Source organism: Cucurbita pepo, chromosome LG04 (genome assembly GCF_002806865.2).
Source record: "Cucurbita pepo subsp. pepo cultivar mu-cu-16 chromosome LG04, ASM280686v2, whole genome shotgun sequence".
In the NCBI taxonomy this organism is placed as follows: domain Eukaryota; kingdom Viridiplantae; phylum Streptophyta; class Magnoliopsida; order Cucurbitales; family Cucurbitaceae; genus Cucurbita; species Cucurbita pepo.
Window position 1 is genome coordinate 12,082,457 of NC_036641.1, and position 25,493 is coordinate 12,107,949.

Here is a 25,493-nt window from a genome sequence, read left to right on the forward strand (position 1 = left end):
AATTATGAGATCCCACACTGATTGAGGTCGAGAACGAAACATTCCTTATAAGAAGAAAAGTTCGAATGGAAAAGAAAAAAAAAAAAAAAGAACACAATCCACTGATTTCACACTAGCCCACATCCTAAATTTCCTTGGATTGAAGCAAGGGGGAATTAAAAGAAAAGGTTCAAATCTGAAAGACCTTTTAAAATCATGATGGTTTGGGCATTGAGGAATATTCCCCTTGTTTTAAATAAAAAGATGAAGTTAATGATTGTATGAGAGTAAAAAATAATATAAATAAAGTGGGTAGTGCTGATCCATCACATCCCAATTAGGTCACAATTATGATATTTAACTGTAGCTATGCACGAGGGGCACTGTCACATTGCACTAAATCTTTACTCATTTTGTCTTAGGTTTCATTACTTGCATGGACTTCCTCTTTTTTTTAATTATATCTTAACCTCTATGTTTCAAATCATTTTACGAAACTATTGACCCTACACCATTTGATTTTCTTGGTAACATTTAAACTCCAAACAATCATAGCTTTCCAACTACATTTAGTGGACACAATTATTAATCCATTTCATTAGTTCCAAGAAAATATGCTGGAAATGACTCATTACCGTACAATGCTAGTTAGCTAGCAAATCCACGTCACTTCAACTGTGCTCCCGAGTTATATGCTTTAAAGAATTCAAGAGATGAACCCTGCAATCAATTTCAGCGTAACTCAACTCATTTTAATATTTATCTTCAACTATAGAATTAGAGATTCAAATGTGTAGCTCCACATGTTCTTGAACACGACAACAAAAACAAAAACAACAGAGTAGAGTAAGCACAATCACTTGTCTATTCTATTCTGCTAAAACAGATGAAACAGAGTGGTAATCAAAACAGAGCTCTCATTTTGCACAATGACCAATAGCCATTACTGAAAAGGACTTTGAATTTACAAAGATGTTACCCACCCTGCTTTTCCTATGCACGGTTTTGTGCTGTTTTGCTTCCAGATCTGCTCTTGAAGGAATTTCTCTTCTTGAATTAAAAAGCTCATTTGGCTTCTCTCCTTTATTTGTTTTCACTTTCTCCAGTTTTCTGCTTTTGTTNTTTTTTTTTTTTTTTTTTTTTTTTTTTTTTTTTTTTTTTTTTTTCCCTCTTTGGAGAAGTTTAAAGAGCCTTGGACAATCTGTGCCACCCTGTCTCTCAATAGCATGTGGGAAATAGGGAACATAAATGATTAGCTACCAGCTTCTGAGATGCTATGTAATGAAGGTTGCCATGTTCTTGACCTGGTTATGGCCGAGGTTGTCGATGTACTTGTTCTTGGTCTGTTGTTCTTCTCGTGTTTGGTCGCCTACAAAAATTATGCAGTCGTTTACAAACAATTATAATTAATTCAATCGTCAAAAGAACTCCCTTCAAAGTTAAGAATTGTTTTGATGTTTGTTAAAAAATTCACCTGAAAAGGATCTTCAGATACAGATCTTCCAGCTGCGGTGGCGGCTGCTGAATCTGAGCCTCTGGCTGCACGTTCTTTCCTCCTCCCTGCCTTCTCAGCGGCTTCTAACTGGCTTTGTTTAACCTTTGCTTGTTTCTTTGCGGATAAACCACTCATAACCTCTGAAACCCACAAAGAAAATGAAGCCATTAATTCAAATTCAGACTAAAAAATTAAGAGATTTCAAGAATTTTATGGGTTGGATATGAAAAACAGACAGCAACAAGAGGAAGAACGGTGGTAGATATAAAACTCACCTTTAGAAGTGATGAGCCTGTAAACTTGGCCAAGAACAAGCGTGTCAGCTGGGCGAAGAAGCTTGATTCTAGTTAAACGAACCGAATTACTACTGCCTTCATTCTCCTTTTTCTCCACCTTGCTGGTTTCATTCTCCTTTTTCTCAACCTTGCTGGCTTCATTCTCCTTTTTCTCAACCTTGCTGGTTTCATTGTTATTAGAACTTTCATTCGGTGTAACCATGGTGGTGGAGATAAGAAGAGCAACATAATGACCAGGATTCATCTTCATGATCTCTCTAGCAGTCACAGGCCAATATAGTTTGTCAACTTTCCCACTTGGGTGTTGTATCACAAGTGTTGCTGCATCAATGGCTTGGCAATTTCCCATCTCTCTCTCTCTCTCTCTCCCCTCTGCTGGGAATGAAACTGTGGGAGAAGAGGATAATGAACAAACAAAAGGGGAGGCCAAGGAAAGAGGACCAATCTTTTTTTATAGCCACTAGAGATAGAGAGGTACTCATTCACCAGCAGCTTTAACCTCTTATCTATTCAATAGATCTTGGGGTTAAAAGGGCTACTCTGGTGACAAAGAGGGGCAACATTGTCCAACAAGTTATGATGTGTTGAGCTATGATTGGGTAGGTGGAGGAACAGGGGATTTGGTACCAAAGGTGAAAATACAGCTTCAAGTCTTGATATGTGCATTACATGATGAATACAGTCTCATTGCTTTGCTTTCCCCAATAATTTTCTCTTTTCAGTTTGGTTTTTTTTATATCCCCCATGGCATTCTTCAAAGTAAGACTACCATACCACTTTGTAAATGAAAAGGAATCTATGAATATTAATAAATGAAATGGGGATGGAAACATTTCGAATGTCATGCTCTCAAAGTTATGATTCAACAGGACCACAAAGAAGACAATTTTCCTACACAAAATGTCAAAGATTTCCCACAGCCCCAAAAAGAGAAAAAAAAAACTTGAATCTTCTACTTCCAGTGGTTCTTCTTGGATTACACAACTGGGAGTAGTTTTCATGTAGCCCACAAGAAACAGACCAGAATTGGAGGTGAAAATTCTTGTGGGCGCCTCTAAATCCAATCCCTAACCCCATCTCCTTCATAATTTTCATTCAAAACAGTAAAATAAATCATAAAACAGAGCAATTAAATAAGTTCCATAACTTCCAAGAATGAAACAATCAAGGTTGAGGAACCCTAAGCGGAACAGTATAATGAGTGTTGTCGCATCAAAGGGAAATTCAGACAGAGTCTCAACGTTTTCTCCTTTTTCTTTTTTGGTTAGGTATTACATTACGAGCTCTTTCTATTCATTACAACCATCTCCCTTTCAAAAAGGAAATTTACCCTTTTCACTAAAGCTTCCATCTGCCACAGCCTTCGCTGCTCAAAAAGCTTCTTCTTCTTCTTCTTCTTCTGGTTTTCTTTAACCTAATTAAAGGATTTTCTTCTGGATTGTAATCATCTTAGTAGGAACCGTTGTTGGGCTTGTTTAATCGATCCAGGAAAAATGAAACCCTAATATTATAATCCATTAAAAGATCGATGCGACAAAATAAAGAAAGCTTACCCGATTTGAAAATGGCGCTTTCAAAACACAACATTCTTGGCAGGCATTTGCCAATATCATTGAGGTCGTAAGATTTAAAAGAAATTGTTGTCGTTCTCCGGCTGTTTGAATTTGGATCGAAACTGTTGATTCAAACAAAAAATAAATGTTCTTCCAAGTGGTAGGAAGCCCACTCACTTTTTCTTCAATTTTTTAATAAAAATTCTTATTTAAAATATATAATATATTAATAATTAAAATATTATAAATTATATTTTTATTTTTCAAAATTTCAATTTATTAGGTTGATTTCAATTAATTAATATATATGGTTCAGGCTCAAAGTTTCACAGTCTTATAATTTGTTCTTATTAGAATATGGAAACTTCTCTTTAGTAGACGTATTTTAAAATTGTGAGGTTGACAGTAACAAACTAAAACGTACAATATCTACTAGCAGTGTACTTGAGTGGTTACATAATTAAAACTTTAAATTTAAATATATTAATTTAAGCCGTGGAAAGAATAATAAGTTGTATGAAACTTTTAATATAAACTTCTTATTCAAAAGAGACATGACCCTTAAATTTGGGATATACATTATGGTTTTATGGAAAGAATAACCGTCACATGCTTCAAGATTTTATTTTGAAATCACCCTCTCACATGTTGAGATGTACCTTTTTATTTTTATTTTTTTTTTAAATCTTCATTCATTATAAAATTAAAGATAATTTATTTTAATCCCTAAATTAATTGCATTCATCCCTTAGATTTCCTCTTAAATTTAAATTTATTATCAATTTTATTTATTTCAAAAATACCTTTTATAGACATTTTTTAGACTGAGCAATATTTGAGAAGGAGAGATTCAAATCTCTAACATGTTGGTCGATGGTATATTATGTTCACTTTGAGCTACAACGGTTAACACTTTTGAATGATTTTTGTGTCAATAATGTGACAATAATGTGAGGCATAGTTTGAAGATGAAGAAGTTTGATTGGTGAAAGGCTTAGAAACACTATGAAGAATGGAGGCATGTGAGGGTTAGGTATTGCAAAAGGAATGAGATACAACAAATATAAATATCTTCCCTTTTTTTGGTGCACATAAACAAATAACAAATGAGTGGGTACCATTTTTCTCCTCCTCCTTTTCATGAATTTAATATCTTGTTGGAGCATTTATGCACTTTTCAACCAAAAAATTTCAACTGTTCCACGTTACGTTTATTTCTACAAATCACACTAAAAAATCATATAAATTCGATACAAGTTTGAAAGGAAAAAAAAAAAAACCTGTGAATCGAACTCTGAAAAAAAATAAAAGTTTTATTGACCAGTTCTTCAACGTGACAAACTCTCCAAAAGTTTTGGATTTGATTGAATGTTTGTTTTTTTCCAAAATCTTTTTCTTGGTTTGTTCTTTCAAATGAAAAGCATTAATTGCTTAATTTGTCTGTCACATTCATATGTGGTTCATAAGGAACGGTTGATATCGAAAATTGATAGTCTGGATCAACAGTGAATTTTTTTTTTTTGAGTGAGAGCGAAATGTGGCAGCAAGATACGAGTAACTAACACCAGTGTGATTCTAAATCACGTGCACTGTAATACTATATAAAGTTTGGAGCGGAAGTTCTATTCCATTACCATTTTGATGATTTCAAGGGAAAATTAAAGTCGTTTTGAAATTATTAAGAGAGAGGTTCCCAAATGATGAAAATGTGGAATATTCCATGTGGCCCTTCACTTTCATGTATAATTGTCCCTTGGGTAGTAGGGTAGCTCAACATGGCCTTGTATTTCAGTGGTTGACTTGTCAAAATGCACCCTTTTTCAATCTTGAATTGCCCTCCCACCTAAGACTTAAATGAAAATCAATTCCCTTCGATTGTTAGATGCTTCCTTTCTCTGTCCACTAGTACCTAAAACCGATAACCCTCCCTTTTTTCGGTTGCCCACGTGCCCTGTTCTCAACCTGTCTGACCTCTTACCATAATCAATTGAACTATACTCAAGTTGCATATTCTTGATGCATATTCTTGACATTTTGTGACACGTGCCCTGTTCTCAGTCTGACCTCTTAGCTGATAACATATATCATAATCAATTGAACTATACTCGAGTCGAGTCGAGTCGATGATTATAAAGAGGGAAAAAATAGAAGGGATGTTTGTTTGTTCATAGACACATGGAAATCCACCTCTTCGTTGGATATACAAAAGAGCAAAAGCGAAGCAATGAAATGAAGTTATTAAGGTAATCCTATATAGAAAAGAAACTATCTTATACAGCTGCTACTCGCAATAAATTAACAAGACAATGAACCCAATCTTCTCATTTTCCACAGACCCATTTAATGAAGCAGCAGCAGCAGCAGCAGCAGCAGCAGCATTGACAGAGAGCCCAACAAATCACACAGATGGGAAATATTTGTTCAAGTTGAAGGGCAGAGAGTAGAACTCTTCGCTCCTCGTATCGCCCTTGAACGATTTGAACTTAGCCCACCAGTGTTTGCCACGGTCTTTCTTGATCGCGTCGCCCTTTTTGTGCAGTGTGTTGTCCAGAAAATATGCAATGATTCCAGCAACGAATGGCTCGGAAGAGAACGGGACATTGACCATGTCGTTGAACTGCAGAGAAAGAAAAGAGCGAGCGTTGTCGTAAGAATTTAACATGTGTGGTGTAGAGCGGTGTAGAGCTCGTAAAAAGACGAGGGGAAGTCTGTTTTTACCCATCTTGCATTTGTGTGGACTGGACCAAAGCCATTAATGGCTGTGTACTCATTGAAGTATTGTGGCACAGAGAGTCCCAGGAAGATGGAGAATCCTAATATGAACTTTGTTCTGAAGCTGTTGAGGTTGCAGAATTGGAGGTAGCTTAAACCTCCCATGCCTGCAAACAAAATGAATCAGTTTCCGACCAAGATAAACCGAAACTTACACCTCTGGTTATCGACCAGTTTACTCGAGACAGATGCATACCGACATAAGCGAAGAAAATACAGTATAGAGCTGCAACAATGGGGGCTGGAATGGATGCAAAGACAGCTCCAAATTTCCCTGCAAGCCCACAGATGAAAAGAACAGATAAACAATGATTTTAACAGCCCAACTCATGAGTTCAGTGCAACAACCCAAACCCACTACTAGCCGATATTGTCTTCTTCGGGCTTTCCCTCAACATTTAAAAACGCATTTGTTAGGGAGAGATTTCCACACCCTTATAAGGAATGCTTCGTTCCCCTCTCCAACCGACGTGGGATCTCAAAATCCACCTCCTTGGGGCCCAGTGTCCTCGCTGGCACACCACCCCATGTTTGGCTCGGATACCATTGTTACAATACCATTTGTAACAACCCAAACCCATCACTAACTCATTGGCTTTCCCTTAAAGAACTTCCCCTCGAGTTTTAATAACGCGTCTGTTAGGGAGAAGTTTCCACACCCTTATAAAGAATGCTTCGTTCCCCTCTCCAACCGATGAGGGATCTCACAATCCACCCCCCTTGGGGGTTAGCGTCCTTACTGACACACCGCACCGTGTCTAGCTCTGATACCATTTGTAACAGCTCAAACCTACCACTAGCAGATATTGTCCTTCTTGGGCTTTACCTTAAAGAACTTCCCCTCAAGGTTTTAGAACACGTCTGTTAGGGAGAGGTTTTCACACCCTCATGAGGAATGCTTCGTTTCCCTTTCCAACCGACGAGGGATCTCACGTTCAGACTACAGAGTGCACTAATATCTGTGTGTCATATCAGAAACTTACCAAGAATGGAGAAGAAAATCATGAATCCAGCGGAAATTTGTACAACCCTTCGACTTCCAACTCGGGTCAAGGCCAGGAGACCAGCATTTTCACTGAATACAAAAAGTAAGAGAAAATCTTAACGGGACGAAAACAACTTTTGTACTTATCGAAGTAGACTGTTGAAGGCAGCAAAATTTTCTGCTAAACTCTTACACGGATACCGAAGATCCATTCACAGTTCCAAACAGCCCAGAAAGCAGAATTCCAACTCCCTGCAGAAACAATTGCACAATAAGTCGAAGGGGCCAGATGTGATACTAGTCATACAGAAGGCATAATAGCGCCTAGCAAGGCTTAATAGGATCCCATCCACCTCTTCAGTCATCTTAAACGCCTTTGTTCGGAATTATTAGTTTGTCAATGAAATTATGCCGTCTCCCAAAGCTATTTTCGAGTGACCAAAGCCTCTCGAAAGACTAGTGGAGGTAAGCCACAAGTATAATGAAAGGAGTAGTGCCCCTAATACTCGATTATCTTTGAAAAAGATTAGTATTTGTGTCAGGGACGAGCTTGATGACGATGATATAGTGTTCGTCTACTCGCAACATCCCTATTACATCGTCACCCTTCATCTTTCTGGCGGTCCTTAAATACTACCAATATGCAAGAAAAGAACTGAAAGTAGATCAACTCTTGGTCCGCCATGAAACTTAGTCACATAGATGTGAAAGCGCCTCTCTCTATAAGAACGGTGCATTCCCGGGGAGGGGCATAATGAAATGAATCTATAAAGATTAGAATACTAAACAAGTTATATCTATAGAAGACTCTCATAGAATATAGAAGAGATCGGTCTGAAAAGTGCATTGTTGGAACTGGGTTAGAATGTCATGTGGCTCGATTTATATTACACAGATAAGCTAGTTTTACATTACCTGCCAACCAACACCACGGCTGAGAATCGAGGGCGGCAGCTGAGTGGCACTTGCATATCTGGACGCAGCAATAAAAGCACCAGAGGACTGAAATCGACATGGGCAAAAAAAAAAAAGGATCACAATTTAAGTATACAAAAGTATTGTCAATTATAACAAAACTACCTTTCAGTTTCCGAAGACATCGAAAATTTTAAAAACCAGAAAACTAAGGACATAGACGGTGAAGAAAACAGGAAATGGATGAATTCGTGGGTCGGTAAACAGAGCAATCATTGAATCAGGAAAGCGAAAATAACCTCAACTAAAGCAACAAACGATGCCATCATCATGGCAAAGGCTTCACCGGCATCAAATGAAGGTGCCCCCCATTGAAACGGATATGGAAGTCTTATCCTACAAATGTAAATTCCAAGCTAAGTATATTGTTGATCCCATCAATGAACTAATGATAATGGCACACAACTAGGAAAAGTTAAGTTTTCGACTCTTGAGCAAAAATCCAATGCACTTCATGCTCCACATATCGACTATAGCAGGTCAAAACTCACCATGGAGCATTATCTATAAGCCCCGAGCGGTCGGTTCGGCAACTTAGTTGTGTTTTAGGTGGTGAGCCTTTGTAAGCCCCTCCTACGGTTAGTAGGTGAGCATAAATCCAAACTATCACCACACAGAAAATGACTGCAAAACGATCGAATATGTGTTTGCCAGATTTGATCACATGAGGCAAATACTGCACAAAAAGCATACGAAGTTTATAGCAAAAGAAGACGACTTTACAGAAAGTGTCAATAGAGGGGGAAGAAAGGTAATGATATCTTCTTTGTAAGAGAATCTAACTCGAAAGAGAACACTGAATATGCGTTGTTTGAACGAAATACCTGTGAAACAAACACCAAAAGGACAAGCTCTGGCAGTCCAATTTCCACACATTTGGCAACCTAACATCCGAGGCGAACGTCAGATTTCTTGTAGTGAAAAAGAACTCAAATATGTAATTTTAAAAACGAAAAGAACAGAGAAAGAAACTTACCCCGGGGAAACCCAACTCGAAAAGCCCAAAGCCAACTAGAGAAACCAACGGCACAGCTGAAAGTGGGCTAAGAAACCTGAAAAATGGAAACAGTGAACAACGTGAAGCTCGAGACTTCCAAAGGGGACAGGTCACGAATAAAAATGTTCCGATAATTATAGACTCTTCAAGGGAAAATTGTAACGTATCATTCTTAAGAAGAGCTCTATCTCAAATGTAACTTCAATCTAACAATGGCTTAATAACTTCGAAAAATGAAAAAAAATTATGAGTTAAGTTCTTGTGCCAGCAACTCGTAAACTTAATGACTCGAGTGTTTCGTGCATATCTACAGTATCCTTCATAGTGTAGACCGAACCAACCTTGCAACATTGCGCCACAGACCGCTAAAGCCCAGCACAATCTGAAGGGTTGATGCAACAATGAGCGCACCCTGGATTGCCCGCATTATCTTCTTGAATTTCTGAATGAGGCAGCAAAGCAACGTCAATGACCCCATACGAAACAAGCAATTATTTATCACGTAAGTGGTTATGATCCTCTATTCTGATAGTATATGTTATAACTAGTGAAGAAAGCTTTCATTAATTAAAATTAGTCATTGATAGAAACAAATGAGCATGTCTCTTTCAGCATGAAGCCCTGCACTAGCCATTCATCAGATTGACCTATACGCAATTCAGTTAAAACCGAGAAGGATTTAGTTTACATTACATCAATAGGATCAGCTGTATCAGAAAATCGACCGGCAAGGATGATTGAAATGGTCGTTGGTACAAAGGTATACGACCCTCCAATCACAGCGGGTAACCGAGTTCCAAAGAACGATTGTAGCAACGTGTTCAAACCAGCAACAAAGAGCAAGGTTTGGATAACCTTTGCCTTCTCCTCCTATAAGAATAATGAGTTACAGTCACATGATTATAAGGACCTTCATATATTGATGTACAACAAAAATTAATATAATTCAAAAGCTTCAGGCCTCACAAATCCACCACCCATCTGAGGAACGAGAGAAGAAGGAATAAGAACGGTCGTGCCTAACATCACCAGATAATGTTGAAAACCGAGAAGTATAGCTTCCGCTGCATCAAGGAAAAAAATTAAGAACAAAATGTATGAGGTACATGGTGGTACTAAATGAAAAAACAACCAGAATCCATAGAAATGTGAAAAAATAGAACGATCAACCCGTGAAACGCAATAAATAACTTGATTGATATGCTCAAAACTGGATTTCAGTACCCATTTGAAGTATGGTTAAAACAAAAAAAGGGAAAAAAAACAACATTTGTGTAAAAGATATGAGCATAGAAATGGCTAGCTGCTTTCTGATCTCAGATTCGACCACGGAGAAATAAAAATATGATATCCAAACAGCAAAATCTAACAAAACATAGAGGGAAACAGTTACTTTCAGCAATTAATACACAGTGGTGTGTTCAACAATTGGAAAGTATTCTTGCAGTAGGCTGTTCCTTCTTTTGTTTTAATGCAATCTCGTTTCTTATAAAGAAACTACAAGAACTGAAAATAGCTTAACCAGATTCAGAAGAATCGAACTCAAACTAAGTTCATTATGGGTAAAACAAGGCGAATGTTCTGAAAGATGCAAAAAGGAGAAACTCACGCCATGGTGGTGGACTAGTGATGCAGTAAGCAACGTTGGGGAGCTGATCCTTGGGTGGATGAGCCTGTGGTTCCTCTACTTTTGCACCTCCGGCCATGGTTCACTCTACAGCTTTCTGTGCTTGAAACAGCCCTTTCTTTCTTCCCCAGAAACAAAAATTTGGTAGAATCTGTACAAGAAACTCAAATCTAAGCAAAACCCACCTCCGAAATCGTCCAAAAACAAACCCCCAGATGATGGAAATGCGCTAATCTTAGATGACGGCACACAAATGTGTGAACAGAACAGAGAAAACAGTCAAAAACATGAGGACCCAGAAGCGTAAAACACTCACATGCACCTCCACAAGAATACTAGGTGGAAAAGTTATAGATGGGACTCCACACAATAAAATAAACAGCACAGAAACGATAAGGAAGCCATGGCCGATAAATAAAATGGAAAAGAAAAACATCAATTCTAGTAATTACCCACAAATAAAATTACAAAAAAGATGTGTAAAAGTACCTTTTAACAATCTTTCAGAAGCAAAATCAAGTGGGAAAGCTTTAAAGTCAATACACCATTAACCCCACACCCTAAAGTTCACTGAAAAAGTTGGAAACGGAGGGGGGAAAACCCCAAAAAATAGGTTGAAGCAAAAGAACAGTCCCAGAACCGAACCAGCAGCGGCAGCAGCAGCAGCTTAAGAGTTAGCTATGCTGTGATTTTGAAGCAGGTATGAAAGATGGGATGATACGATAAACAAAAAAGAAACTGCATATACACTGGGGTAGCTGCAAAGTGGCTTTTTCCACCTTCCTCTCTCTCTCTCTCTCTCTAACTTTCTCTCTCAAAAAATTCCTCCATTTCTACACACCCTTTTGGCATTCTCTCCCAGATTTAGTAAATTCATGTCTTAAGAACAGTCATTAGAGCAGCTTACTTCCTTCGCTGTTTCCACTTTAATATACATCTGATTCACCAGCACGCCATAAACAAATTCAATTAATCCAACACCCAAAACGACGTCGTTGCTCAAACGTCCAAAACCACGACGTTTTAAATGAATCCAAAACGACGTCGGTTGCTGAACTAAAGCGATTAGGCTTTTCATCAATTATAATATAAAATATCTCTCAACTTTATAAAATTATAATATTCTCAAAAATAATTTATTATAATGTTATACCAAAAAAATATCATTGGTTCAAATTAAATTTAAAAAAAAAAAATCAAATATAATTCTCTTCTCATTTAATATCCTATGAAAATTTTATAGGTAATATTATGATAATAAGTATTTTTTATTTTTCAAACATATAATAAATATTATGCCAATCGCTCTCTACGGGATTCCCGAACACGCAGAAGAAAGAAGGTCAGTGTATTGCAAAAAGACGGTAATGCCCTTGGATGGATGTAGCGTTAATACACTAACGAATGCAAATAATTGAAAGGGTAATTTGGAGATTGGGAGAGTGGGGATCACGTGCGAGGTGTAACAAAGGAATATCGGGCGGGCCTGGAGTAGGGGCACCCGAATCCACAAAAGCCAGCGTTGAAAGGAAAGAACCCGCCGACAAAATTCCCACATCCCTATTTTTCCAAAATTTTATAATCCAATATAAATAAATAAAAAGTCGAATATACTTTTATTATCATTAATTATATAAATCCAAAAATTAATAACTCTCTAATCACCATGTGGGATTATATTTTAGGATAATTTATAGTTTCATCCCTACGTTCATAAATTTTATAATTTATTTACTATTTTACTATTATCTTTTTATTTTTTAATTTTAAATTAATTCATATGGGATAAAAAAAAAACAAAAAATAAATAATTTTATTACCCATAAGAAATAAAAGAGTAAATATATACACTAAACGTATCTTGTCAAACAACTGTCAATGGCTCGATCTTGGCTTTTTGTACACCGCGTTATTTTATTTTATTACCATGCTTTTACCCGCACCCAATCTTTCCCCTTCCACCTAATTACCTTTTTTAATTCTAAATTTTTTAAAAAAATACTATTTTTATTTTGATTATTTTTTTATATATTTTTTATTAAATTAGATATTTCATGTTTTGTTTATAAACGTTTCATTAGATCTTACATTGGTAAGAGATGAGAACAAAGCATTTCTTATAATAGCATGAAAATCTCTTTTTAATAGATGCGTTTTTAAAATCTTGAGCTAAGCTCAAGAGTAAAAACTCAAGAATGACAATATTATGAATCTCAACCAGTCGCCTATATAATATCACATTAAAAAATAATAATGCAAGTGCTGATAAAACGCTCACTGTNAAAAAAAAAAAAAAAAAAAAAAAAAAAAAAAAAAAAAAAAAAAAAAAAAAAAAAAAAAAAAAAAAAAAAAAAAAAAAAAAAAAAAAAAAAAAAAAACTAAAAAAGATGTTCAAAGGAGGTAAGTAATTTATATATATATATTTGTTTGGTAAAATAATTTGGAATTAATATTTTAGTTGTAGAGGGAAAAAGTAGTTGAATTATGAAGGTTGTCTACATTGGAAGCATTTATGAAGTGATGAACTAACCTTTTAATTAATGTAATTAATTCCATTTATATAGAAGAAAAAGAAAGAAAATAGTGAAAATATGACACGTGCGAACTTCACATTTGGCTCGAGGGACCATAGGAGAAAATAAAGACAAGAGTAGGACTAAAAAGCAATTCGAATAATGTCACGGCGTCCATGGAAGCTTCCCTTTTATATTTATCCTTTTGCCATATTCCTCTTTTTTTAATTTTTTTTTAAATTAAATTAATTAATTGTTTTTGAAGAAAGAAGGGTGGAGTAGCAAATAATTTTCCAACGCCCACATGATTGTTTGAATTATGGGAGGTTGAAAATTAATATTGATTAAAAAGAAATTAATATTTAAAAGACAAATTGAATGGTCCACAAACCACATTTGTGAATACGTGTAAAACCTTCCCTTCAGAATATGTAATATGCATATCCCCTTTCTTAATCAATACTTTACCTACTTTTACTTTCTCCTTTTTTTTTTTTCTTTATTATTATTATTATTTTCTTTTTTATTTTGTGGCCCACTTGGGGCCCACCCAATTTTCTAATTATTTCTAAATTTATTTTACTTTAAATCAAATCACACCTTAATTATGGGATTAGGATTTGCAAAATTTAATCTCTTTTAATTTTGAATTTATTTAACTTTTATTTAAATCTTGAATTTGAGTCATGTAATTTGTTTATAATACTAATAAATAAAAAAAAGGGGAGAAAAAGAGGTGGAAGTGGAAGTAGCTTTCAACCGAAGGTGGGGACCACCCTACTTTTGCAAATTCTGTGCCTCTTTTTCCTCTTTTCCCTTTTTGCCCTTTTTGTAATCCAAAACCTCATTCTTTTGCCTTTCCCTTACTTTAGTGGGATGAGGGATATACCCTAATTTTTAGGGTTTTCAAAGAATCCACCCTTCTTTTCTTCTTTTTTTCAATTCCAATTCTTTCCCTTTTTATTTATATATATATAACGGCCCAGATCCACAGCTAGTAGATATTCTTTTTTGTAGCTTTCCATTCGAGGCTTTAACACACGTCTACTAGGGAAAGGTTTCCACACCCTTATAAATGGTGGTTTGTTCTCCTCCTCAATCAATGTGGATATATATATAATATGTGTGTGTTCGTGTATCTCGGTTCGTTTTATGTTTATGGTTTTCGATTTTTGGAAAATAGAACTTTCTACGAAGATCATGTTTCTCGTGTTCTTCTTTCTAATTTCGAGTTTTTTTTTTTCAAATTACAAATAAAAGTGTTAATTTATGATTTTTGACTTACAAAATTGTACTTCTGGATTAAACTCTTTGTACTCGACTGTAACAAAGATGAATGAGACTGAACTACCGAACCTATCCTTATTATTTCTCCTGAACCAGATTGAATAAGGTAAGTAAAGCGACTGAACCGATATGACCTGAGTTACTTTCTAAACCGATATTACAGTGTTTGAAAGAAGGAATAAATTATTAAATTTTTTTATTTAAAATATAACAAAAAATGATTATTAAATTTCTAAATTTTGATTTCTTTTCTATTTATTTTTTGGAGTGTGGGTTGCTACATGTGAGTGGATAATAAATGGACAGGTCCAATGAGTTTCTCTATTGAGCCTACATTAATTAAGAAGAAAAGCCCAATAGCTATATCGGGCCCTTATTAGTAATTTTATAAAAGTCCATTTATAATGACAACGGGCCATTAGGCCCAACACCGACACTCATTTTGGGCTTGATGGATCTGGGTAATTCAGAACAAATTGGGCTTGGATATGTGAAAAGGCCCACTCGGGAATAATTAATTTAAATTTTAGTTTGATTTTTAATATTTGTAAGAAAATAAATAAATAAATAAAACCTGTGGTATTTTACGTACCGCGTTCAGTTCTCAAATTCTCTCGCACTACGCACTCCCGCGTTACCACCGCTACCTCGTCGCCGTTTACTCGCCGGAACCCAGATCGTTGCTGCTTCCTGGGTCCAAGCCTTGTTTTAGCAGTTCATAATATATCTCTTCTGGGTACAGTCCGTCGAACTGTAATAAGATTACGACCTTCAGAATCGGAGGTGAGTGAATCGGAGCCTTTGCCGGCATTTTGGGACAGACGTTGTTTTCTTTTCTTCGCGATCTCCTTCTCAGTTGTTGCTGCTCGCCGGTACGGCCCCATCGGAAGTTTAATTTTCGTTATTCTTTTCCTATCTCCATTTAGTCTGTGTAACCGGACGCCGCCTCACGCCAGTCTTCTTCGGCAGTCCCTCATTGCTTGGTCTCGTTCTTCAAGTATGCTCATAAAAGAATATAGAATAAAATTCTTCTCGTTGTCCAAGTTTGAAATCTGGTCTGATTTGAAATCTTTTTAAAATCTGGGGTTTCAAGCAGAGGGAAAAGAATTTTGTAGAAATTGAATTGAACCAAACCAAATTTACGTCCAGCTCTAATTGTTAGGTTTTCAGGAAGCTTAAATTTAAAGTTGGTATTTCATTTTCAGATTATGTATTTTGATTGTTTTTGGATTGTCTGTAGACTCACTGTTTTAGCTCTGAATTCAAGCAGCATTGGTGCAGCATGTTTCTGACACGAATATTTGGGCGGACATTTCTAGCTGCTGCTAGATCAGAAGCTTCTGCTGCTACAGCTGCTGCTGGCTCTACAGCTAGGACAGGGTACAATCCGCTCGAGGAGTTCTTTGAGGTACATAGAAGTCCAGAAGATGACAAACCTGTTGTATATGGTATATTCTTATGTTTCCCTTGAGCTTTGGCCCTTGTTAACCATCAATAAATTTGTATTTTGGTTCATTCAATTTGCAAAAATTTGCCTCAATATCCTTTTTGTTGGGGATGACAATATATACCTGGGTGTCTGGTCGGATATAGTGGAATTTGAACTTCAAGTCGTAGAGGGTCTACTCACTCATGGGAATGAATACAAGTTGTTTAGATACAGCCACCATGCTACAAGAAAATACCCTCCTTGTTGTGCATGGAGTCTGAAGGCATCTTTTAAGAAAACAAGATTAGAAGTGGCCATGGACTACCCAGTACTTGGTCAAAGTTCAAATAATTGGTCGCTGGGGACTCTGGATTCGGCTTCGTTGATAAAACATAATAACATATATATTGAGTTTCATGGTAGAATTCTCCTTCTTTGTGTTCTTTGAAAACGTGGTTGTTTGTAGAATTACCCGATTCGTTGCAAAGTGAAATTAGGAGCAAGGACTTTAAACAGATGTCGGCTGCCACGATCATGTCTGATTTATCTGCTTAGCTTCTATGCCTTTTGGCTGTCACAGCTTTCTTATTGCGGAAACTGTGTAATGTGTGCCATATGATCGACTGTTGAAAATTTTATGTGGAGTTTTGAAATTTTTACAAATTGCTCTCGGTATGATTGCGCACGAGATACAAGTGTTATGTTAATATTCTAGCATGGTGTCTGTTCATGCAGTTACTCTCTTAGTACAAATTTGAATGCTTCCTCTTTGTCAAGAGGCTTTTGTTTAAGGATTTTAGATGCATACTTTCCTCATCTCAATTCTCAGACTTGATCTTTGCACAAAGTTGCTATACGCACACATATATATGTATATATAGGCCCTACTTCAGAGGAATAACGATGTCTTTTAAAAGTTAAAACAATCAAAATCAGAGTATGTAATAGAAAATTCTAATGAGATTTGGAAGGTTCTCTTTCTTGGTAGCCACCTATGTAGGATAGGAACATCCTTAAAGTTGTTTGACTCCAATACTATAGGCTTAGATACTTTTGTATCTTATGAATTTCTTGATATATAACTCTGTACGGTTAGCTCATGGACGTACGGTTTGTTCTGGATGCTTGCAAACAGAAATGGCACTTGTTGCTTGGTAATTTTCTTCAGTATTGTGACTGATTGAAATATATAGTATAGATAAACAATTGTGGGTTAAAAGACAAAACTCACTTTTCTTGAAAAATGGAAGGCAAGAAAAGGCCCTTCATTAGAATTTAGTAGTTAGAACAAGCGGGTCCACTAGAATCTCATGGCTGAGATCTTGTGCTTTCTTCAAAACACAATATTGAGATTCTCATTGCAATGTCTATGCTGTCAGGTCGAAGTTGGAAGGCTTCAGAACTGCGGCTCAAGTCTTGGGACGATCTTAATAAGTTATGGTATGTCCTGTTGAAGGAGAAAAATATGTTGATGACACAGCGGCAGATGCTTAACGCACAAAATCTAAGGTTTCCTAATCCAGAACGCATTCCCAAGGTAAATAGAGGCGCAATTTGCTTTCTATGTTTTGTTATGTCTGTTCCCTTAGAGAACTGTTAATAGCTATCGTTTTAACTACTTCTCTATTCTGATTTCAACGTTGGTTGCTGATGATCGTAATTTAGGTGAGGAAGTCAATGTGTCGAATCAAACAGGTACTTACGGAGAGAGCCATCGATGAACCAGATCCTCGGAGATCCGCAGAGATGAAGAGGATGGTAAATGCCCTTTGATAATAAGCTAATCAATGATTCGAACCCAGCCTTGTACGGGGAGGAAGTCGGGCGTCTATCAATTGAGTTGATTATGTAATCGAGGATCTCGTTAGGAGTCTAATCTAGTTTTAACGAAGATATTGAAAGCTTTGGAGATGGTTATGAATTGTGGGAACATGATGATGGAGAAGATTATTGTAGAAGATTTAGATGTGATGTGTGTGCTGAAAATGAAAGAGTTGACAAAGAAAAAAGGGGAAATAATGATGGTTTGATGTTGTTGTGTTGGGAAAATGAGAGTATGTTGATTAGACTTGCTCTGCTTTTTTATTAGCTTCTTAATCAAGATTGTTTATGTTCATGAGGGACCCCTCTTTCTTTCTCCTCTTCTTCTTCAAGATTTGCCACGTGGAGCAATGTTATTGGAGCGATGTACTCAAAACTCACTCAGGAAATTGTACATTATATGGGTTTTGGTGACAGACAGAGAGGGTCGAGGGTCACCGACTGGGTAACCCAATCACCCCTTGGAAGAGAGTGCCCGTATGGGAAAGGGGTTGTGGGACCCATGTAATGACGAAATCAGGCAGCGAAGGCCCTTGGATTGAATGTCAGAGCCCAGTAATTAAAATCAAAAGTCAAATTTTAAATTATTTTTTTTTATAATAAAAAAGAAGCATTTTGGGGCACGTTGTACCAAGTCACTTGGGGCTGTGGGGGGGAGTTGCATCACCGCCATGTCTATTTATCATTTACTCAGCCCAAATTGCCCGATCTGCCCGGGACTGCCCGGTCTCGGCTCCCTACCAAGTACCAAGTACACATTTCCTTTCTGCCTTCTGTTTTTCTCTTTCGTTCTTTTTTTTTTTCCCTTACTCCTTCTCCCTCATCATCCCCCGTTCTATGTGCGCATTCGATTTTCTCTCTCTAGATTCTCGCACTCTTCTCTCTTTCTCTCTCTCTTTCTAGGTTGAAAGGCGGCTCGAAATCTTTAATCGTCTTCTTCTTGCGTCTGCTTGGATCGGGACCTTAATTGGATCAGTCTTGGTTAGATAAGGTAAACCCTAGAATCGTATTTATTGGTACGCCGGTGTGGGATTTCCGAAATCCCTCTTTCCTCTATCGGGACATGATACCAGGGCAACGTTTTGTATTGATCTAGGGTTTCTCGGTAAGCGGATAGTTTTGAATTGCCTTTCGTCTGATGAATTAGGGTTAGGATTGATGGTACTCGTTCGGCGTGAAGGTGGGATCGAGGTTGGAATTGGGGAAAATGCAAGGCTATGCATGGGCGTCGAGGTGAGAACTGGAAACGGAGTCGGCACATGTGGACAGTCCCCACACGCGGTACCCAGATCGTAGAAGCAGATGGTTCTTCGTCATCGTCTTCATCTGCACCTACTTCGTTTTGCAAGGTAATGTTTTCTGTTTCTTTATCCCGATTGTCCTTTTTTTTAAGGTATTCCCTTTGTGGTTCAGCTTTCTTTGTGCTTGTTTTAGCTCGTGCTGGCAAACAAAGCATTCGCTGTTGTAGGGAAATGAAAAGGTTGAAGAAATTGCTGGTTGCGTCAATGTTGGAGGGAGGAATTGTTTTTAGTTCTAATGTTCATTCTTTCTCTATGGAGGAATTTAGTAAAATGTCTCTGAAGCCTTGGGTGCGGCATGGATTTTTTTATTTATTTAAATTTTGTGGATCTTGGCACTCGATGAGCGGTCTGGAGGCTTCAGAAAAAGTTTCATGATTATTACAAAAAAATATGTAACTGATTTTCTGCTCGGCATTACCGAATGCGAATGTAGATTCTTTGTCTTTAGGACGGGGCGTTAATTCATTGAAACTAGCCAATTTTTTTTCCCTTCCAACCGATGATGGATGTTTTGCCTTCGACCCATCTGTTTTAGGTTTGATGCTAATCCCAAGGCATATTTGCTTCACCAGGGGCAGGATGTTCATGAACTTAACTTCAGCGGTTTCTTATTACCTTTTTTATTTTGAGAAATGGGTTTGTATATGGTGATCGAATAAGACATTTATTGACTAGTTTGAATCAAGAAGCAATTCAATTTGTTTCAACAAACATTTTCTCTTAAAATATTGTTTGGACATGTATTAGATGATATAATTGAATCCACGTATGCTGATATATGGGAATTGTTCTCATGAGGAAAACATTGCTGTTTTTTATACTTAAAAGGTGCAAGCTTTTCCCCCTCATGGGTTTTTTTGGGAGCTGGGAAGGAATACATCATGTGCTATAATATTATGTAGCTTCCTCTAGTCTTGCTTGCTATTTCCAATATTTTAGTTACCCTCTAAAATTTCTAATGTCTATTGGCAGGCACTTCTTTTTGATGACTCACTATTCTCACTATTCTCTACTATCCTTGAACAGGGTGGACGCAGGATTAGTGTTGGTGATTGTGCTCTTTTCAAACCCCCCAAAGACTCCCCACCTTTTATTGGCATAATCCGGTGGTTGACTACTGGTAAGGAGAATAAATTGAAGTTGGGTGTGAATTGGCTTTATCGATCTTCTGAATTAAAGCTCGGCAAAGGCATCCTTTTGGAAGCTGCGCCCAACGAAGTGTTCTATTCCTTTCACAAGGATGAAATTCCTGCTGCATCTTTACTCCACCCGTGTAAAGTTGCATTCCTTCCTAAGGACATCAAACTTCCATCAGGAATTTCGTCATTTGTGTGCCGGAGAGTGTATGACATAAGGAAGAAGTGTTTATGGTGGCTAACTGATCAGGATTATATTAATGTAAGCTCCTGATGCTTTATTCATTATTCTCTATTAGATGGTGTGATATTAGGTTAATTGTATTTGTTTTATTAGGAACATCGGGAAGAAGTGGATCAATTATTAGACAAGACGAGGTTAGAAATGCATGCTTCAGTCCAACCTGGTGGCCGATCACCTAAGCCTACTAGTGGTCCAACATCAACATCTCAGTTAAAAGCTAATTCAGATAGTGTTCAAGCCGCTTTTCCTTCTCACACGAAAGGCAAGAAAAGAGAGAGGAGTGACCAGGGATTAGAATCTGTTAAACGTGAACGCATCGTAAAAGCTGATGAAGGGGATTCTGCTAACTGCAGATTGGAAAATACTTTAAAGTTTGAGATCACAAAAATTGCTGAAAAAGGAAGCTTAGTTGATTCTGAAGCTGTCGAGAAATTGGTGCAGCTTATGCTGTCTGATAGTGACAAAAAAATTGATTTGGCTGGCAGATCAGCACTTGCAGGTGTGATAGCTGCCACAGATAAGGTTGAGTGCCTTAATCAGTTTGTGCATCTTAAGGGTTTACCTGTGCTTGATGAATGGCTCCAAGAGGTTCACAAGGGAAAAATTGGCAGTGGCGGTAGCCCCAAGGATAGCGATAAAGCAGTTGAGGAATTTCTACTGATTTTGCTTCGAGCCCTTGATAAACTACCTGTAAATCTTCCTGCTTTGCAGATGTGCCATATTGGAAAGTCTGTGAATCATTTACGCTCACATAAGAACTTGGAAATTCAGAAGAAAGCAAGGAGCTTAGTGGACACATGGAAAAAACGTGTTGAAGCTGAAATGAACATTAATGATGCAAAGTCTGGTTCAAACCAAGCTGTTGCATGGAGTGCAAGAACTCGATCATCCGAAGTTGCTCATGGTGGGAGGAACCAAGATGCATCCTCTGAAGTTGCCATGAAGAGCTCGGTTTCTCAGCTTTCTACATCCAAATCTGCTTCAGTTAAGCTCGCTCAGGATGATAGTGTTACAAGATCTGCATCTGCCTCTCCTGGTTCTATGAAACCAGTTTTATCACCGGCATCAGCAAGTATTAACTCAAAAGATGGATCATCCAGAAATCCTGGTGTTTGTGGCACAGCTGATCTTTCTCAAACTATTGCCAGGGATGAAAAGAGTAGCAGTTCCAGTCAGTCCCATAATAATAGTCAATCTTGTTCTAGTGAACATGGTAAAAGTGGTGGTTTAGGGAAGGAGGATGCCAGAAGCTCTACTGCTGGTTCAATGAGTGTGAATAAGATCTCAGGTGGTGGATCTCGACAGCGCAAATCAGTCAATGGATTTCCTAGCACTGTTCTCTCCGGGGCTCAACGAGATGTAGGGTCAGGAAAAAGTTCTTTGCACCGAAACACAGTTTTAGAGAGATCATCACAATCGGGAACGACCTTTGAAAAGGCATCTGATGGACCTATTGGTGAGGGAAACAGTCCTAAATTGATAGTTAAGATCACCAATCGTGGCCGGAGTCCTGCACACAGTGTTAGTGGTGGATCGTTTGAAGATCCTTCAATAATGAATAGCAGGGCTTCTTCTCCTCCACTTTCAGAGAAGCATGATCAATTTGATCACAGTAAGAGTGATACCTGTCAACCTAATATTACTGGAGATGTGAATGTCGAGTCCTGGCAGAATAGTGATGTAAAGGATATGGTGACCGGCTCTGATGATGGCGATGGATCTCCTGCTGCTGTACATGGTGAAGATCGATGTCAGGCTGTTGAGGACATAAAAGTTTCAAGGGCGAATGATCATAAAAATGGGAAGTTACATGAAGCTTCTTTGAGCTCCATAAATGCTTTAATTGAGAGTTGTATTAAATGCTCCGAAGCTAGTATGCCTACCTCACTCATGGATAATGTTGGAATGAATTTACTTGCTAGTGTAGCTGCCGTTGAGATGTCAAAGTCTGATTTTGTTTTGCCTTCTGATACACAAGGAAATATCACTGCAGTTGACCGAACCTCCAGAAGCAGTGATTGTAAAGATAAAGCATCTTATCCTGAAGAGGATGCTAGAGAAAACATCCAGTCAAATGATGCTATGGATGTTCCTGAGCAGGGCGTGATCATTACTAATTTTGGAGCTAAAATTGTGGATGGAAGGTGTGCTTCACAATCTGAAGAGAAACCGGTTGGAGATCTGAGTGGTCATTCAAAATCATCTGGTGTAAATTTGCCACCAACTGCTGTGCCATTTCCAGATGGTTGTATAAAAATGAACGAGGCTGGAGGGCCTATCTCTCCTTCTAGGATGCCAGAGAAGGGCTCTGAGATGGAGGGGGCTAAACCAGTTGAAGACAGTAAGGCAGCTGATGTAGTTGATGGAGATAGCAGTCCAGAATCTAAACCTAAGCCAAGCAGTTCTTTGCCTGGTGGTAGTGTGGTTGGCGATGGTATCTTGAATCGCGAAGTTGAAGCGGATGTTGTTAATGACCCTTTGCATAGGTTGCAAGAAGTTGATGGCAATACAAACGATAGACTGCATGGTGTTAGTACATCTGACCGAAGGCTATCTTCCAAGTTGAACTGCGATTCTGCCAAATTAAGGAATGATGAATTACTTCAGGCTTCAGGCTCTTCAAGTAATTTGATTTCTGTAAGTGCAAGTGAGATGAAGGGCGAGAAGAATGATGAAACCAACACATCAGCAGATGTGAAACTTGAAAAACCTCAAAGCGACCTGGATCCTATGGTATCTGAATCCCGAAGTGTAGGTGGCTCATGTTTAGCGACCAACCTTGAGGGCGAGCACATGGAGGAGAATTTGGAATCTAAATTTAATAAGGAGAAAAATGGAGGACAAACACATCATTGGCAATCTATTCTCACTCCTGTTCGAGAAACTGAGCAGCCTCTTCCATCCAAGAGGTCCAAATTAGCTGGTGCTGAAGCAGAAGAAGCAGAGGAGTCTACATCCACTGCTGCAGATGCTGGTTCCATGTCTGCTTCAGGAGCGCCAGATATGGATGCTAAGTTGGAATTTGATTTGAATGAAGGCTTTAATGTAGATGATGGAAAATGCAGTGAGCCAAGCAGCATTCCTGCTTCAATTACAACTGTTCAGTTAATTAGTCCGTTACCCTTTCCTGTATCTATATCTAATGTGGCAAGCAACATTCCTGCTTCAATTACAGTTGCAGCTGCAGCAAAAAGACCCTTTGTACCACCTGATGATCTATTGAGGAGTAAAGGGGAACTTGGCTGGAAAGGATCAGCCGCCACAAGTGCTTTTCGACCTGCTGAACCTAGAAAAATTCTAGAAATGCCACTAGGTGTTCCAACTGCTTCACTTCCCGATGCTGCAGCCAGTAAAATTTCACGACCCCCATTGGATATTGACTTGAATGTTCCTGATGAAAGGACTCTTGAGGATATGAATCCCCAGATATTTTCTGAGGAGGTGGCTTCCAAGTCTGGCCTGGTTAATAATCGTGATCTAGCACGTGATATAGGTTCCACACATGGGCGTTGTTCTGGAGGACTAGATCTTGACTTAAACCGAGTTGATGATGCTCCTGATCCAAGCAGCTTCTCCTTGAACAACTGTCGCAGAACAGAAACTCCTCTTAGTGTTAAATCATCAACTGTTCGTCTCAATGACAAGGTGAATTTTCACAGGGACTTTGATTTGAATGGGCCTATTGCTGATGAGAGCACTACTGAACCGTCAATATTTCCTCAGCATGCTAGAAGCCATATGCCATCCCAGCCAACTGTTTCTGGCCTTTGGATGAACAATGCAGAAATAGGAAATTTTCCATCCTGGTTTCCTCCAGGAAATGCTTATTCAGCTGTTGCAATTCCATCAATTATGCCTGATAGAGCAGAACAGGCTTTTCCAGTTGCAACAAATGGACCGCCCAGGATTTTGGGACCCACAAGTGGTACCAGTCCATATAGCACCGATGTCTTTAGAGGCCAAGTATTATCATCTTCTCCTGCAGTGCCGTTTCCTTCAACTTTTCAATATCCTGTCCTGTCTTTTGGAAACAGCTTTCCTCTACCCTCGGCCACATTTTCAGGCAACGCAACAACATATGTTGATTCGTCATCTGGTGGCAGGCTTTGCTTCCCTGCAGTCGCTTCACAGTTCTTAGCTCCTCCCGGTGCAGTTTCAACGCATTATCCAAGACCTTTTGTTGTCAGTCACTCAGATGGCGGCAACAATACTAGTTCTGATAGTAGTAGAAAGTGGGGGAGACAAGGTTTAGATCTAAATGCTGGCCCTATTGTTCCAGACGTTGAAGGAAGAGAGGAATCATCGTCCTTGGTACCAAGGCAACTATCTGTTGCCAGTTCGCAAGCCACCACCGAGGAGCATATGAGGATTTACCAGCCAGCAATTGGCATGATGAAGAGAAAAGAGCCAGAGGGAGGGTGGGATGGGTACAAACAGTCATCATGGTAGCAGAAAGATCCTGTTGAATCCTCAAAGCTGGTGAGTTTGTTTATATCTTTCTAGTTTTGACCGCGGGGGAAAGGTGTTGTAAGGGTGGGATGGGGGTACATGGTGTTGGATGGCGCTTTAATATGAATACTTGTATATTCCATGATTCATTTTCTAATGTTGAAAGTGTTAATTATCTGTTTTTCAGTGCTTTGAGGATTGGCATTGAGCTGACTTCCACTGCTGGTTGTCATCTTTGTGTGCTTTTTGGAGGAGGTGGTGAGTAGTATCTCATGTTCTTCATGGTCTCCAACCCCACACCTTTTCTCTGTATCAGTTGTGACTTAAAAAAAAGAATGTCTGGGGCCTTCAAGCTTCTTGTCACTTGAATTTGTTCTGGGTTGGCTGCAGATAATTTCATCTTTGTAGATATTTAACTGTTGGAAAAGCATGCTCTATCTGATAATTGGTGCCGATAAAGGTGTTCAGTGCATCAATTTAATATACTGTTGAACTCAAAATCTTTCCCATCCTTTTTGCAGCTATTTCACCAATATGAACCGGTGAATTGCCTTGAGCATATTTATAATTTCATTTTTTTTTTCCCTGAAAGCCAGAGAGTGAATCCCTCGTTTTTTTTATTTAAATTTTGTGT

General features: G+C 38.2%; 4 protein-coding genes across 16 annotated transcripts; 2 read left to right on the top strand and 2 right to left on the bottom strand.

The window, feature by feature from the left end:
- Positions 1-552: 552 nt before the first annotated feature.
- Positions 553-2,731, bottom strand: LOC111792303. 2 transcript variants are annotated; one of them, XR_002814774.1, is made up of 4 exons: positions 1,750-2,731; positions 1,454-1,614; positions 963-1,348; positions 553-699 (listed from the first exon to the last, which is right to left on the bottom strand). XR_002814774.1 is itself a non-coding variant. In XM_023673677.1 (3 exons), the coding sequence occupies exons 1-3, from the start codon at positions 2,117-2,119 to the stop codon at positions 1,232-1,234; spliced, it is 648 nt and encodes a 215-aa protein (XP_023529445.1). In that variant the 5' UTR covers positions 2,120-2,731; the 3' UTR covers positions 713-1,231. The 2 variants fall into 2 exon arrangements, 1 of the variants encoding a protein (XP_023529445.1); XM_023673677.1 differs by lacking the exon at positions 553-699 and having other exon boundaries at positions 713-1,348.
- A 2,726-nt stretch (positions 2,732-5,457) lies between these two features.
- LOC111792301 (nucleobase-ascorbate transporter 6) lies at positions 5,458-11,586 on the bottom strand. 3 transcript variants are annotated; one of them, XM_023673674.1, is made up of 15 exons: positions 11,169-11,586; positions 10,662-10,830; positions 10,019-10,116; positions 9,746-9,922; positions 9,394-9,494; positions 9,032-9,107; positions 8,880-8,939; positions 8,547-8,731; positions 8,295-8,391; positions 7,996-8,082; positions 7,274-7,332; positions 7,079-7,170; positions 6,292-6,369; positions 6,042-6,202; positions 5,458-5,940 (listed from the first exon to the last, which is right to left on the bottom strand). In XM_023673674.1, the coding sequence occupies exons 2-15, from the start codon at positions 10,756-10,758 to the stop codon at positions 5,722-5,724; spliced, it is 1,587 nt and encodes a 528-aa protein (XP_023529442.1). In that variant the 5' UTR covers positions 10,759-10,830; positions 11,169-11,586; the 3' UTR covers positions 5,458-5,721. The 3 variants fall into 3 exon arrangements, with proteins under 3 accessions (XP_023529442.1, XP_023529444.1, XP_023529443.1); XM_023673676.1 differs by lacking the exon at positions 11,169-11,586 and adding an exon at positions 10,996-11,119; XM_023673675.1 differs by lacking the exon at positions 11,169-11,586 and having other exon boundaries at positions 10,662-10,989.
- A 3,482-nt stretch (positions 11,587-15,068) lies between these two features.
- LOC111793163 (39S ribosomal protein L47, mitochondrial-like) lies at positions 15,069-18,024 on the top strand. Of its 7 annotated transcripts, XM_023674927.1 has the most exons (5): positions 15,069-15,262; positions 15,406-15,476; positions 15,750-15,927; positions 17,288-17,445; positions 17,574-18,024. In XM_023674927.1, the coding sequence occupies exons 3-5, from the start codon at positions 15,762-15,764 to the stop codon at positions 17,679-17,681; spliced, it is 432 nt and encodes a 143-aa protein (XP_023530695.1). In that variant the 5' UTR covers positions 15,069-15,262; positions 15,406-15,476; positions 15,750-15,761; the 3' UTR covers positions 17,682-18,024. The 7 variants fall into 7 exon arrangements, with proteins under 7 accessions (XP_023530695.1, XP_023530691.1, XP_023530690.1 ...); XM_023674923.1 differs by having other exon boundaries at positions 15,069-15,476; positions 15,747-15,927; XM_023674922.1 differs by having other exon boundaries at positions 15,069-15,476.
- Positions 18,025-18,426: 402 nt separating this feature from the next.
- LOC111793160 lies at positions 18,427-25,450 on the top strand. Of its 4 annotated transcripts, none has more exons than XM_023674916.1 (5): positions 18,427-18,834; positions 18,910-19,078; positions 20,057-20,428; positions 20,504-24,889; positions 25,047-25,450. In XM_023674916.1, exons 2-4 carry the CDS (start codon positions 18,947-18,949, stop codon positions 24,857-24,859), a joined length of 4,860 nt encoding a protein of 1,619 aa, XP_023530684.1. In that variant the 5' UTR covers positions 18,427-18,834; positions 18,910-18,946; the 3' UTR covers positions 24,860-24,889; positions 25,047-25,450. The 4 variants fall into 4 exon arrangements, with proteins under 4 accessions (XP_023530684.1, XP_023530682.1, XP_023530683.1 ...); XM_023674914.1 differs by having other exon boundaries at positions 18,427-18,720; positions 18,826-19,078; XM_023674915.1 differs by having other exon boundaries at positions 18,427-18,720; positions 18,877-19,078.
- The last annotated feature ends 43 nt before the right edge of the window (positions 25,451-25,493 follow it).

Excerpts from the sequence above, each read along its gene's own strand:
- LOC111792303 (XM_023673677.1), bottom strand. The coding sequence starts at position 2,119 with ATGGGAAATTGCCAAGCCATTGATGCAGCAACACTTGTGATACAACAC. Across the intron at positions 1,615-1,749 it reads CAGGCTCATCACTTCTAAAG|AGGTTATGAGTGGTTTATCC; the intron begins GTGAGTTTTATA and ends TGTGGGTTTCAG. Across the intron at positions 1,349-1,453 it reads TATCTGAAGATCCTTTTCAG|GCGACCAAACACGAGAAGAA; the intron begins GTGAATTTTTTA and ends TAATTTTTGTAG.
- LOC111792301 (XM_023673674.1), bottom strand. The coding sequence starts at position 10,758 with ATGGCCGGAGGTGCAAAAGTAGAGGAACCACAGGCTCATCCACCCAAG. Across the intron at positions 10,117-10,661 it reads CACTAGTCCACCACCATGGC|CGGAAGCTATACTTCTCGGT; the intron begins GTGAGTTTCTCC and ends TCCTTGATGCAG. Across the intron at positions 5,941-6,041 it reads TCCACACAAATGCAAGATGG|TTCAACGACATGGTCAATGT; the intron begins GTAAAAACAGAC and ends CTTTCTCTGCAG.
- LOC111793163 (XM_023674923.1), top strand. The coding sequence starts at position 15,762 with ATGTTTCTGACACGAATATTTGGGCGGACATTTCTAGCTGCTGCTAGA. Across the intron at positions 15,928-17,287 it reads TGACAAACCTGTTGTATATG|GTCGAAGTTGGAAGGCTTCA; the intron begins GTATATTCTTAT and ends CTATGCTGTCAG. Across the intron at positions 17,446-17,573 it reads ATCCAGAACGCATTCCCAAG|GTGAGGAAGTCAATGTGTCG; the intron begins GTAAATAGAGGC and ends ATCGTAATTTAG.
- LOC111793160 (XM_023674916.1), top strand. The coding sequence starts at position 18,947 with ATGCATGGGCGTCGAGGTGAGAACTGGAAACGGAGTCGGCACATGTGG. Across the intron at positions 19,079-20,056 it reads CACCTACTTCGTTTTGCAAG|GGTGGACGCAGGATTAGTGT; the intron begins GTAATGTTTTCT and ends ATCCTTGAACAG. Across the intron at positions 20,429-20,503 it reads CTGATCAGGATTATATTAAT|GAACATCGGGAAGAAGTGGA; the intron begins GTAAGCTCCTGA and ends TTGTTTTATTAG.